This window comes from Anas acuta, chromosome 2, assembly GCF_963932015.1.
Source record: "Anas acuta chromosome 2, bAnaAcu1.1, whole genome shotgun sequence".
Lineage (NCBI taxonomy): Eukaryota > Metazoa > Chordata > Aves > Anseriformes > Anatidae > Anas > Anas acuta.
The window spans coordinates 61,811,868-61,826,446 of NC_088980.1; the positions used below are offsets into that span (position 1 = coordinate 61,811,868).

General features: G+C 36.0%; 1 protein-coding gene across 8 annotated transcripts in view; it reads left to right on the forward strand.

Annotated features, from left to right (window-relative positions):
* Positions 1-14,579, forward strand: part of BBS9 (Bardet-Biedl syndrome 9) — a 317,920-nt gene that overhangs the window by 150,562 nt on the left and 152,779 nt on the right. For all 8 annotated transcript variants that reach the window (XR_011092535.1, XM_068670384.1, XM_068670386.1 and 5 more), the window contains one exon: positions 14,274-14,496. Coding sequence is in view for 7 of the 8 variants with exons in the window: in XM_068670384.1 (XP_068526485.1) it covers positions 14,274-14,496 (223 nt within the window). In the remaining variant the exon portion in view is untranslated. The remainder of the gene's footprint in view (positions 1-14,273; positions 14,497-14,579) is intronic.

A 14,579-nucleotide genomic window follows, 5' to 3' on the forward strand; every position in this document is an offset into this window, starting at 1 on the left:
TTGAGGGCAACATAAAAGTCTCAAGTGAGGGAAGGATGAAGGAATGAGATTTCTCACTCCTCCATGGGCAGGAAAGGTACAGTACAGGGGTTAAAAATGGAGTCATAGTGCCTGGATCCTGTCAATGTCTTTTGCTCAGGTATTTATGTGTGGCTCAATTTAGAGAATAAAAGAAGTAAGGGAATGGATCCTCTTCCAGCCCTCTTTGTTTTTGTGTTTTCACTTGGGAGTTAGAGCACTGAGCAGACCACTGCTTTCAGGGGGACCAGGCTACATCAGAGACAGTTAGAGTAGGTGGAGGGAAGGTCGTGGGGTTGTAAAGCCACTAAAGTAGTGCAATTTGTTGGGTAACCATTTTTACTTTGTTTTTATTTGTGGTCCCTTAAAAGCAGGGTTTCAAATGGATTGATTACTTGTGAAATTTATAAGGTCTAGAAACAAAAGATCAAATATTTGTGGTAAGTAATTTAAGGGAAAGAGATGATTTGAAGAGTGAAGTGGTAGTCTCAACATTTTTTTAAGCACTATCACAATTCCTCTAGATGTTTGTGTATTATTTGCTTCCTGCAATTAATTTTATTTAGTAAGAAAATTGCATTACGGCAAACAGCAAATCGCTCTTCATTGGAGGCAAGGCATGCAATGGACAAGTGATTCTTGTCTGTAGCTGAGTTTATTTTTCACAGTGAATTCTGTGGGTAGAATAGAAAAAGTGCAAAGGTTTTGTTGGTTTTAGAAAGAAAGGTTTAGTGTGATCAGTTAAGCCTATTTATGCGTTAAAAAAATCAACGCATCTTCGCTTTATACCTCAAAGGACTAGCAGCTATGTTCAATTGTATTTCCAAATCTTATTTTGTCACTTCTAGATTTTGCAAGAAGGGGACATAAGCTTTTTATTCTTGATTTTTTTAAAAAAGCTTACTTCTAAAGAGCATAGTTTCTAAACACCAAAAAAAAACCAAAAAACAACCTAGATGGCACAAAATTAAAGGATTGTTCAGATACAGGATTTGATATGTGTTATGAATTGTAAACTTTTTAAGGACAGAAAGGATCACTGTATTCTTGTCTTGTTTAATTATATTCCCTTGTATCAAACCTCAGAACAAGCATTTGTGCTAGGTATAAACCTTACATTAATGGAGAATCTGACATATCTGTTAGATGTATTATGAAAAATAAGGTTCACTTTTAGAATTAATTTACCAAACTTGATCTATCACTGTCTTTGTTCTGCTGTATTTCAGAGATATTGAAGTTAAACTTCAGTGGGCTTATCTTATTTCTTTGTGTAAATTAGTCTAGGCAGAACCATGCGATTAGTTTGACTCCAGCATATATATTCCCTCCTTTAAAATTAACTGGGATATTGTGCAAAGTACTGCAGTTGTCTCAAGAGACACACCCTTTGTGTGATTGATTAAATGAGCTTCTGTTATCAGAAATCTTTCTCTATGTAATACTGTGATGTGAACATCTAAATTTTCTCTTTCTTCAGAAAATGTTATTGATCTAGCTCAGGTACAGAGAGAAGCTGAAACATTTTAGTGTAGTAATAATTACTGAATATGTGCTGCATACCAGAAGTACAGATCACTTGTCATCTGAACAGCTTAATGACACGAGTGATGCATTATGGTGATTATGCTAATGTTGTTTACCAAAAAGTCTTAACACTGTATATATATAAATAAGTGTATCTTTCTTTTGGGATGCTTCTTCTTTTAAAGAAGCAGATGGTCATGAGAGGATTCTCTTGGTATTCAAATTGAAAGACCTGCAGACTCTTGCTACAGAATGAAGTACAATGCATATTGTGCTACTGCTTTAAAAATAATTCAATGCTATATTATTATAGTATTTATATATACAAAAAAGAAAACCAGCAGTATTATGTCCTAGTTTCAGTTAGAACAGAGTTAATTTTCTTCGTAGTAGCTGGTAGAATGCTGTGTTTTGGCTTAGGATGAGAAGAGTGCTGATAACACCCCTGTTTTAATTGTTGCAGAGCAGTGCTTATACTAAGCCAAGGATGTCTCAGCTTCTTGCTCTGTCCTGCCAACGGGCAGGCTGGGGATGCAGCAAGAGCTGGGAGGGGACAGACCCAGGAAAGGTGACCCAAACTAGCCAAAGGGGTATTCCATACCATCTGACGTCATGCTAAACAATATATAGGGGTGGCTAGCTGGGGGGAGGGGCCGGACTGCTCAGGGTTAGGCTGGGCATCGGTCAGCGGGTGGTGAGCAATTGCATTGTGCATCACTTGTTGATACACATTATTATTAGTAGTACTATTATCATCATTGTACTATTATTATTATTGTTATTATTGTTGTTATTATTATTGTTATTATTATTTCCCTGTCTTATTAAACTGTCTTTATCTCAACTCAGGGGCTTCACTGTCCATTTCTCTCCCCCATCCCAGAGAGGGAGGGGGGAGGGTGAGCGAATGGCTGTGTGGTATTTAGCTGCCGGCCGGGTTAAACCACGACATATTATAATACCTGAATTAAAAAAAAAAAAAAAAAGCTAGCAGTGTATCATATCACTTTCTGAGAAAATAAGATGGAGATACTCCCAATAATCTTATAAAGCTCTAGATTTATATTGAACATATGCCATAACGATATGCAGCTGAATACATTATTTTCCTCAGATATCTGACAGTCACAAATGTTAATAAGAAGGTATATCAAGACCTAATCATTTAACCATCCTATCTTTAATGCATTGTGATTGTGAATTAAAACCAAGAACACCCATCAACAACTTCAGAACCAAAAGCAGTAATATCTAACTATGTATCCCCCCCCAATATTTTGTGGGCATTATTAGATAACCTTTATATATATATATTTTTTTTTTTTCCACATTTTCATGTTGTGTAATCTGTCTTCTTGAATTAGCAAAGATATTACTAGGTAGTGTGAGAAGATATGCCATGCAAATCTTACATATGTTAAAACATCCCAGAAAAAAATCTGTGCCTTTTTTTTTTTGTTGTTGTTTTACTATGATTTACAAATTAGCAGATGGAAGTATTTTCTTTCAGTTAATGATAAGGTTCTATGTCTCAGTTTCCTAGATTAACAGATTTCTTTCAGAACTAAAATATATGAGAGGCTGTGCTTTTGTATTTCATATCTTTCAGGACTCATTAGTCAGGCTTCTAAAGCATATTACAGTGACAACCCATTAAAAGATACTATAGTACGAGAAGAAAAAGAATCTCCTCCCCAGGGATATCACTAATACAAAAATAAAAGATTTGGTGAGATACAATAACCCTTTAGCATCTTTCTGTAACTTTTTTTTTTTTTTTTTTTTTTTTTATCCAGAGCAAGAATAACAAAATTCAATTTCTCTTCCCTCTATCAAAAATTATCTTGCTGAATCTCACTGAGGTTGTAGAATTCATATATAGCAGACTTATTGTTGGGTGTATAGAATATTTCTAGTAGATGCATGACTTCTAGTGTGTTTGCATGCCTGCAGACAGCTTTGGCAGCATCTGCAAAAACCAGAACAGCACCTTGGTTTATCTAGGTAACTGGTGAAAAGTTTTTAAAGAAAGGAAAGACGAAGTGTTAGATGATTTCAGTACTAAAAATCAAAACAACATACTTCTGAAGCTAGGTACAAGGAAGCCAAACCACTCCATTCATGCATTGTACATACAACAGTTTCTTTCATCAGTTCCCAGAAAAGGACCAATAGTTATAAACTATTAGTTTATAAACTAATATATTAATAGTTTAAGTTTGAAAACAGAAGATTGTGAACACACACATATACACACGCAGAAAACCCTAAAAAAAAATCATGATTTTCGGGATTTAGGAATGGCTTCTACAGAAACCCATTATGTGTGTGAACATTCATGATTTCAAATGTGATGTATTTGTGTTATGACAAATTACCATTACTAGAGAAATAACTGTGTAACTAGATGGTAAGAATTTATACGTTGGAAAACATACCCTCTTTGCTTTTACAAACACCTGCTCTGCCTTAAAGATCTTCATAATTTTCACTGTTGTCTAAAGATAAAATAATAGTAAGAAGATTTTAGTATACACTCTGTATTGTTCTGTTTTTATGAGATGTGGGACAGTTTCAGGCAATGAGGATGGTCAAGGAGGTGAATCATCTCTCCTACAAAGACAGGCTGAGGGAGTTGGGGTTCCGCTTGGAGAGTCTCTGGGGAGACCTTATGGCAGCCTTCCAGTACCTAAAGGAAAGCTGGGGAGGGGAGATAAAAAGCTGGGAGATAAATACTGATCGAATCCCATTCTTACTCTGACCTAATTCTGAGGTTATTTTGGAAGTCTTTCTGCATGAGTGAAGAACATCCTATTCTAAAGGATGCAGTTTTGTCAGTATAGTAAAATTCTACAGCTGGTAATAATCATAATTTGCTTCTGTAAACAGGACTTTCTTCAGGATTGTACTTGAAAAATATTTTAAAATTACTTGATTCATAGTCATGATTGAATGCAGCTTTCAGAACCTTTGTTGAGTAACCCTCAGTTTGCTAGATTCCTGAAACATTTACTCCTTTAATACTTCTGATTTTCTGCATTATATTTCCAGAAGATCCTTGATAAAATGTTCATTTAGGACCACCAATTTTAAAAGCCAAATACTGCATATGCTCTAAGATAGCTTCAGAAATACTGTTTAAATTTCCAAGGCTTCAGCTTGGAAAAAAGTGTTTCAGCTTTCCTTCCATACCTGAAGAAGATATTATGGAAAGAGATTTTAATAAATACAGATTTAAGATGAAAATAATAATAATAAAAAAATCCATACAATAGAATTTTCCCCAAACTCTTAGTCTTCTGTTTTGAGCAGAAGAGTTCAGTGGTTTGTGGATTGTGCTTCAGAGGGCAAAAATACCAGAGGAGTAATGAACTTTTAAACAGAAAGTGTACTTTTCAGGAAAGAATCTATCATACAGATTTACGTACTCTGTATTTTCAGGTGAAGTTGCCATAGGATATCAATATGCATTTACCAAGCAGAACTCAAAATGAGCAGTTCTTGTAGAGAGTTGTTCATGCTGCAGGAATTTCTATTAAGTAAATATTCTGACACTGAACAATTAAAGGTGCTGTTCCTGCTATCACTTGCTATTACAGCACAGTAGTGAAGAAATGACAAATGTATATATGACAGACTGCAAAAACAAACAAAAAACCCAAGCCAAACAACAATTAAAAATACTCCAAACCTATTTATTCACAAAGAATTAAAAAAAATCTATTGTAACTACAGTCTAATTCAGTTTGATATTACTATTTGAATTAGGAGCTGATAGTGGCTATCACGAATAGTCGTTAATAATGCATTTAATAGCTCTGCACAGACCTGTTGTGCTATAATAAAAAACTTAGACTAGTTCAATAAATTTTAAGAGGTCTCTCATACAGTTTCATGTATTATTTGATTTCTTTCCAAACTTTTCTATCTGTCATTCTTCATAGGTTCTTTAATTTTTTATACCTTAAATATCCGATGCATCATGATCCCTACAGAGATTGATTATTCAGGAGATGATATCTTGTGGTCAGAGGTATTCAGATGTTACCTTGTATATTCCCAGTTTTTGCATGTCTTTTATTCCTTGTGTTTTTAGTAATATATATATATATATAAGTAATATATATATATATATATTTAAGTAGGGATTATTTCTTTGTATGATGTGTCCAAATCCTTAGTAAGGTTTATGTATTTATAATGCATCTCTTCACAGTAAGTTAAAATGCCAGAATAACTATATGACAAATAAGGATGCTTTTCTGCTTAAAATTATCTTCCCTTGAATTAAAATGAAAGTCACCTGCTGTTTGTAACTTCTTCTAGAATTTAAGTGTCTTTTAAAGTTTCTTCATTTTCTTCTGTTTTGGATGTTCAGCTATATCCTCACCTTGATATTACTTTCAGAATTCTGGAAATTCCTATTAGAATGTAATTATTTTTTATGCCATTAAAAATAAAATTAGTAAATAACCTTAAGGATATTAAGTATAATATTTGATCAAAGGAGGGTATGACTAAAGAGAGCAGAATAAATACAAGAACTTTGGTTGCTTCTTTTTCTACTGTGTGTTAACCACAAATGTTCCTCTTATATGTTTAATAGGTTTGGAATGTATTTAAGCTTGAGTCATTTGTCTGGATTTTCATCAGATTTGAAAAATCCCAATAGTCTGTAGGATTTTACTATTTCCTTGCTTTTACATATTCTAGTGGTGTTTGTTGTTGTATAGTATAATAAGTATAAGAAGTATAATTTTTTTGTCCATGTGTTATTTTTTAACAAAAGTAAATTCTAGCCAATTCTAGTATAAACTTTGAATGTCATTTTAAATGCACAATGTTGAAGAAGAAAACTGTTTTATATTACATGGATAATTCTTTAACCAATTTATATGGATCTTAAAAAATGCATTGTCCCGTGAGACTGTGCCTTCAAAGTTAATATGTTAAGATTTCAGTAATATTCTTCATGCATTTTTTTTCCAGAAGTGACACAGGTATAGTCTTTTCCAGTTACACGCACAAGGAAACATCTTGTTAGCTCTTGTTCTGGCAGAACAGGCACATGTTACATGCCATCTTTCTGGATGCTGTAGGTGTTATCTGCTGTTAAAGAAACAAATAGGCACATTTGAAATGTAGGATATGCTTAAAGGGTGTGAGATAGGATGACATGGAAAATTCCTGGCAAAAGCTGCTGATGGCCTTTGTCAGAGAGTTCCAGTTCAGTAGCCCTGGATTAGTGATTTGTCAAGTTCATGTGTGTAACACTAAGATAACTTTCTAAATCACTGTGAAATCAAAATGTTGAGAGAGATATGGCTAGTGTTTCTTATGAATTAGGATAAAGGACTAATATATTAAGACTTCCAGGTTTACAAGACTGACTTTTACTATTTAGATAGGCATAAATGCCAAGGTTTTCTTTCATTCATTAAGGTGAGTTTCCAAGTATTCTAACGTTTTTGAGAGCTGATGAAATCATTATTGTGACTAAAATCAAAAAGTAAGATGTAGCCAGACAAATTTCTGAGTTAACAGCTGTAAGAATTCCTGTAATTTGACTTGCAACAGTTTTGCATAGTTTTTGTGGTATTTTACCTTGCATTTGCATTCTTTTCAGTACTGTCTTGGCTATCACTCTAGGATAAATTAATAGATAATCTGAAAGTGGCTCTTACCTTAGAAATAATAATAACATTAATAGCGATAAAGACTTTCAAGGTAAAGTCTGGCTACTGAGGACAACTATGAGCAGTCTTACGGTTGGCTGATGTGCCATTAGAATGATTTATTTACACTTAAGGCAGCTAGTATTAATTTATAGCTGTCTCAATTTTCCCAGTCCCCGAGTTCTGTTAATTCCATAAAGCAGTAGCTCTTCTTGAATTAATCTCCCAACAGACACTTTTTTATTTTTATTTTTATTTTTATTTTTATTTTTATTTTTATTTTTATTTTTATTTTTATTTTATTTTTTTTCCCCTCCTGAGCACATTGTCCTCTAGATCCTTTCCCTGGAATGTCCTCAGCCCTACACTATTTCTGAACTCTTACAGCAGCCACTTCCTTCTGCTTACATCTCGAGCTCTGCTCCATGTAGTGCACTCTGCTTCCCCATCCAGAAACCCTGTCCAGGTTATTTTCAGGTTGGAGAAACTGTGCTCTAACCAGTATTATTATTTATTTTGATCTGTTCTTCCTACAATGATGCTGCACTTTCCTGTCTAAAATGTTTTCTGTTGAGAGTTTTGAGTGAGTTTTATTTGACTTTAGACTTATGAAGGGATTTAGCAGCAAGCTCTGCTGAAAAAAAAAGTTTCTGTATATAGGACAAGTAGCTATGAAAATGACTATATCTAACCTTTTAGAAAAATATGACTATTTTTAGTCATAGTGGGCTTTCAGTATCTGCAAGCATTCTTTGAGGTGCTGCTGCTCTTCTGTATTACCTAGCATAAGAATGGAACTGGCTCTGAAAGTCTTTGTTGTTAGACTTCTGGGCAAACAATTCTGCTTGAAGTTGTTTGTAAATTTCAGAGTAAAAGGCACAACAAAGATTCCAGTAACTTCCCATCTTATCTATGTATTTGTTGAAATACGCAGACTTCTAGGACAAAACATTCACCTCACAAACACAGCAAAATCTATCCTTGGTTTGTACTGTTTTCTAAACATTCCCCTATCAAAAATCTTGTGGCAATTAGAATGGTGTTTCTTTCTTTTGCAGGCTAAATCATTAACTCATTAACCTCATATCCTTTCAAACCTTGTAGGTATCATCTCCAATCTAAATACTTTTATAGGGGGTGGTATTTACATATTTGCTTTATGTTGTCTTTTGTTTTGCTTTCATATAAGAAGGATGTTTTCATCAATCTAATTTTGAGTGGTAAAATAGTTGATTATGTTGACCTATTATTTACATTTCCTATATTAAGCATCACAAAGTGAACTAGCATTTGCAAAGAGAACCACTTGCTTGTCTCTTACGTCTAGAGAAGAAAAACACTTGAAGACTAATAACTGGGCAAAACTGAATTCCATGGTTATCTATGTTAAAATAGAGGAAAATTTACTGTGGACATTGCATTGGGGTTAATTATGAATATCAGTTATCCTTGTTGGTTGTGTAATGATGGAATGTAATAAACTAGTTAGTTTCCAACTTCACAGCACAAACCCCCCATCTGTTCAAGTTTCTGTGTTTTGGTCTACACACCAGTCTTGAGTACTTTGTGTTCAGAGCCTTTGGGAATTTAAGCTTTGGTATGTTAACTGAATTTATTTACAACAATTTCAAAATAGTAAAGAAGAGTAAAAGCTGTTTCATATAAAATCTGAGCATTCGTTCACAACACACCCCAGGGCTCCTTCTCATCCTCTAGTTGAATTTTTTCTTTGCTTATGTGTGTGTGTTCTCTTTAGAGCTCGAGAATTATTGTTGAATTAAAAATAAATCTAGGTATTTACATCTATTATGGGTTTTCATTACAGGGCAAGAGATTGCTGGAGCAAAAGTCTTCTGTACAACTACATTCTCAATGTAACGATGATTTTTAACTTTTCAGAACAGGGATTTAACTAAAAGTACTTATTGGGCTGCTTGTGCAAAGCTACATATCTGTATGAGTAGTTGCTATAATCTGGTCCAGGTAAAACTTCATTTGCAAAACTAGTTGTAATTTCAAATGGCTTGGTAATCTAAAGAAAATGTGGTTTTATGCACTCAAAACATATTTAAGACAGTCCTGTAAGCTATCTTTGCAACTCATTGATTTGACTGCCCCCTGTTTCACAATGTTTAGTCAAATCAATTTCTATTACTAGAGAGATCATCAGCTAGAGGAGGCCTAGCTTGGCTGCTTAGATGTTTGTTCACAACTCACTAAAACAGTCTTTTTGTGTTAAAACCTTCAGTGTGTATCAAAAAATATTTTAATAATGTCTAATGTCATTCAGTGTTGAGAAAAGTAGATAAACTAAGAGTTTACCTAAGAACTGCTTAAAATTTGGTAAAACTTTTTGAATGATTTTGGTTAAAAGCAACAAATGCTTTTATTTTTCACAGGAAGTGTACATGGTGAAACTTGTAGGTAAATGGTATTTTTTGTTTGTTTGCTTGTTTCAAAGTGACATGTCAGGTTGTACAATATTATTATCTACTCAGGTCCTTCAAATATTTACTAAATCTTGTCTGTGCTGGAAGTGGCTCATCCATGTTATGAGGGAAAATGAGGCAAAAACACTGCACTGATTTGGTCTTCAGATTCTAACAGTGTATTTGATTTGGTTAAAAGATGGTGCAAAGACTCTACTTAACTATTATTTATAAGAGAAAAACAAGGTACCTATGAAAAATATGAAGCTGAGGTTTTTCCCAATTAAAAAGTTAATTTAATGAATTAAGTAATTTTCATATCTGTTTCAGATGATACAATCAATATGATGAATTTGCATGGGTTACTAATATTTCTTCCTGTGAGCATTGAGTCAGTTCTGTTGTGGCAGCTATGAAAAAGCTTGCTGCTTTTGATGATGGATTTCTGGTATCACACCTGTATTGATGGTGTTCCTTTAGCCCCTAAATACACAGAACGATAAACAAAAAGCCATTAGTGAATTTTACAACCATGACTGTAGAAACACTCTTCAGTGTGGGTTTTAGAGTAGACCACTTGCACACCTTCAAATGTTTTTTAGCTTTTTAAAGTATATGGAGTGAAGAAGTTGGTTTTATTTTTTTTTGGTAGTCTTATTTGAGGCCATTAATTAGTAGTTGTATAAAATCCTTTCAACAATATTTCCATCGTCATCATTTTTTTTTTTTTTCATACAGAAGTAACTTTTGTGTACTCTTTTACTAATTATAAAGACTGCTTTGGATTTGCCTGGACTTACTAGGTCAACAGTCCTTGAATTGGTGAATTTTATGGTCTGCTGAAAAAAGTTTAACATGGAAATTAAATACAAAAATGAAGGTTCAAAATGGTAAGGCTATCGTACAAAGTAAAACACACCTGTGTGTCCTGAGCCAAGGACAGAATACTAGCCACTTTGGATTTCGTGACTTTCGTTAATTTGTATTTCATTCTTTTTATTTAAATGCTTCTTTCTTATGCATTTTTGTAATTCATTTGGAGACATACATGTATATTGGCCTGCTTCTAAGCTGCTGTTTGCCGACACCAGTTAAACATGCGTTTCTTTGTCTTCTAGTGAAACTCAAGATTCTTATGTTTATGTTGACTTACTTTTTGTGGCTTGTATTATAATTAGGAGAGCCTAGCCTGACTGTTTTTTATGCTTTGTACATATTAAGTTTCATTGCCCAGTATGTGGGAACGTAGACAGTATTTACCAGCTCATTAACCTCCTTAAATTGATTGCAGAATGGATTATTTCCTGTCACCATCACAGGTCAGTGGATGGATTACACTCCAGTGGACTCTTTCTAGAATAGTTGAAAAATGTTAAACTAACACTGCATTGACTGACTGGCATGATTCTGCTAATTTGCATTTTTTGGGGGGGTGGAAGTATCCAGATTAGACAATAGGTTAATGTTGTCATTGTTCTGAAGTTAGGAAAGGCAGTTGTGGACTAAGAAAACCTCACTAGTTGATCCAGTTCCTCTGCAAAATGTAAATGTTTTATACAAATATAGCACATTTTCAGGACCTGTTGTTGACGGAAGGAAGACACAGACGCTCGATATGAGTGAACAGTGAACTTCAACTTTAATGGATAGCTTAGTCGCCTTTTATCTAGTTCGAACATAATCAACTCATACATATTGCAAAAACTAAGCTCAGGATTGGCTAACACTTCCCGGTCTTTTCAGTTAGTTCCTCCTTCTTTTAGCTACTGTCCGGCCTTAGGGACTTTCCCTTTCACACAAGGTCATCGTGTCCTTGAGCCTGATTGGCTCTCAGCCAGCTGCGTGCGTGCCCCGACTCATATGAGTTGAGTACGGTACTTCACTAGCCCATTGCCTCCTAACTGCTCAACATCCACATGTCCTACTTCACTTAACCATTCCTCCACAAGGACCCTGTTTATGAAGATTAGTGTATGTTTGGACAAAGATGAAGTATGTATGACTATGTAGTCTCACCAATGTACCTGGCAACAAATAAGTATTTGTCTTGGACCTATTCTTAAGAAGCAACAAATTCAGGAAAGATGGCCTTTGCATCTCTCAGCATCAAAATTAGTACCCTACCTTCCATAAAAGTCATGTATATCTGTAGTGGGTTTACGTGGCAAGGTTTTGGTAGCAGGGGGCCATAGGTGTGGTTTCTGTGAGAAGGATCTAGAAGCTGCCCCATGTTTGGGAAGGGCCCCATTGTTTTCCAGATCTGAGCCAATAAGCGATGTTGTTTTGCGCCTCTGTGAGAGCATATTTAAGACAGGGAAAAAAAACGCTGCGCCACACAGCAGCCAGGAGAGTCAAAGGAGTTAGAAACAGCCTTGCAGGTGCCAAGGTCAGTGTAGAAGGAGGGGGAGAGGTGCTCCAGGCGCTGGAGCAGAAGTCCCCTGCGGCCTGTGGTGAGGACCATGGTGAAGCAGGATGTCCCCCTGCAGCCCATGGAGTACCACGGTGGAGCAGGGTTCCACGCTGCAGCCCATGGAGGAGACCACGGTGGAGCAGGTGGCCCTGCACCGATGGAGGCTGCCGCCTGTGGAAGACCCCTGCTGGAGCAGATTCCGGGCCGGACCTGTAGCCCATGGAGAGGAGACCACGCAGGAGCAGGTGACCTGGCAGGAGCTGCTGCCCGTGGGGGAGCCAGGTTGGAGCAGTTTGCTCCTGAGGGATGGACCCCGTGGTATGGACCCATATCTGGAGCAGTTCTGGAAGAGCTGCTGCCTGTGGGAAGCCCACACCAGATCAGTTCATCAAGGACTGGATCCCATGGGTGGGACCCCACAGCACAGGGGACGAGAGTGACCGAGAAGGAGCGGCAGAGAAGAAGCGCTGTAGACTGACCATAACCCCCATTCCCCCGTTCCCCTGTGCCGCTCGGGGGGAGCAGGTGGAAGAGGGTGGATGGGGGGGGAGGTGCTTTTGGTTTCTTTCCTTTGTTTCTCACTTCTCTAGATTGTTAGTAATGAGCAATAAATCTTACTATCTGTCTTCTTATGCTGAGTCTGGTTTGCCCATTACACTAATTATTGCGTGATTTTCTCGTCCTTATCTCAACCTTTGAGCCCTTTTCACATATTTTCTCCCCATTCCTCTTTGAGGAGGGGGAGTGAGAGAGCAGCTGTGGTGGAGCTCAGCTGCCCACTTGAGCGGAACCACAACAATATCTAAGAGAAGAAATTCACAGACCTTATTTATTTAACGCTGGACTCTGACAGGGTTGACACCATTGCTCTTTAATATTTAGACCAGTGATGTTATACTTGCTGAATCAGGGAATTTTGGATAGGCTGGTGATTTTGTTGTTCAGCTGATCATTTTCACTCAAGAATAATGCATCATGAGAAAGAACTTAAACTAGAAGACTCTCTGGTTAAATTATCCACAGCTGGATCTTCAGGGAGCTCTCTTTTTGTTCTGAGTAATCACCATGCAATGAACTACCTCTGTGTTGTCTTCAATTAGGTTAGCAGCAGATTCAGCTGGGCTGTTCCAACCTGTAGCCTCAAGGCTTCTGAGGTCTATAAAAATTCTTGCTAAAATAAGCCTTAGCCAATCAGGGCTGTTATAAGAGTTGATTCTATATTGTACACTGCATAAATGAGATAATGTGTAAAATCTATGTGATATTTAATAACCTTGTTGCAAGGTTATGTTGCAAGGTTAAAGACTTCTGCCATCAAGGATTCTTACTTGAAGGGATATCTTTTATTTGTTTGTGTCACTGAAAACCAGAGTAAAAACTTGAACCTAACTTTTAAAGGTGCTTTCCACGGCATTTTTGGGAAAGAAACTTACTTTTTTACTGGGTGTTATTTGCAGGAGTAAACACTTTATTTTGTGGAAGTATTTATATCAAATATAAATAGCTTTTCCAAAGGTAACTGCTTGTTTTAATTACACTGGTGACTAAGCTGCTCTTCTCCTAAGTGTTTGCAGCTTCACATTATGTTAGAAATCTAGGTCCCAGTTCACGAGAGCACTAATACACCCATGCTATTGCTGTGGGTATCATACCTTAATTAAAGTTAATTGGCCTGATAAATAGATACTGAATGTAATAATTTCAGATTGCATGATGTTCTGTGATACTAGTGTGTTGTCAGAGTTCTAGATGGGGATTCCAAAGAACATATAATTAGATACCTTTTTTTTTCTTGCTTTGACATGTCTTCAGAATGATGTTACATACAACATGTTATAATGCTTGTATTTACATTTTAATTATGTTCTGAATTCCAGATGTTGCATGCAGGAATTTCTGTTTTTCCATTGTATTAATACAACTGCTGAATTTAACCATTATTTGTCTCATACTGTCCATGTATTATTATTTAAATTTTATTTCTCTCTGAATAATGTTAGAAATAGTTATCCACTCCCCTCTCCCTCCCCTCTTTGATTTGCTAGAAATTGAAGGGCTGTATGCTTATGCCTTTTATTAATTCCTTAATTATATTTTATGTATCAGTGTTGCTTGAAAATTTTTAGTCCTTTGTTTGTTACTTTGTATATCATATGCTATATGATATTACAGTTCACCTTATTTTATTTTTTTTGTCTATTTTCTTTAATACAGGGTTGGGAAGAAACTGTGGATTCTGCCATTTCTTCCTTGCTAAGAACTTGCTTGTCCAAGAGCTCTAAGGAACAGGCACTGACTCTTGGTGGCCAGTTGAGCATGCCCAAAGATACCAGCAGACTTAAGAAGAATATCAGCCTGTTCTGTGATAGACTGGCCAAAGGTGGTCGCCTTTCCTTAAGTACAGAATCAGCCACTCAGCAAGTTGCTGCTGTGCCAGGTAAGACATGAACTTTATGTTCATAATTCAAACCATATAGTTGCATATAAAAATTAAAAATTATGTGTTTGGAGCTTGTTTTT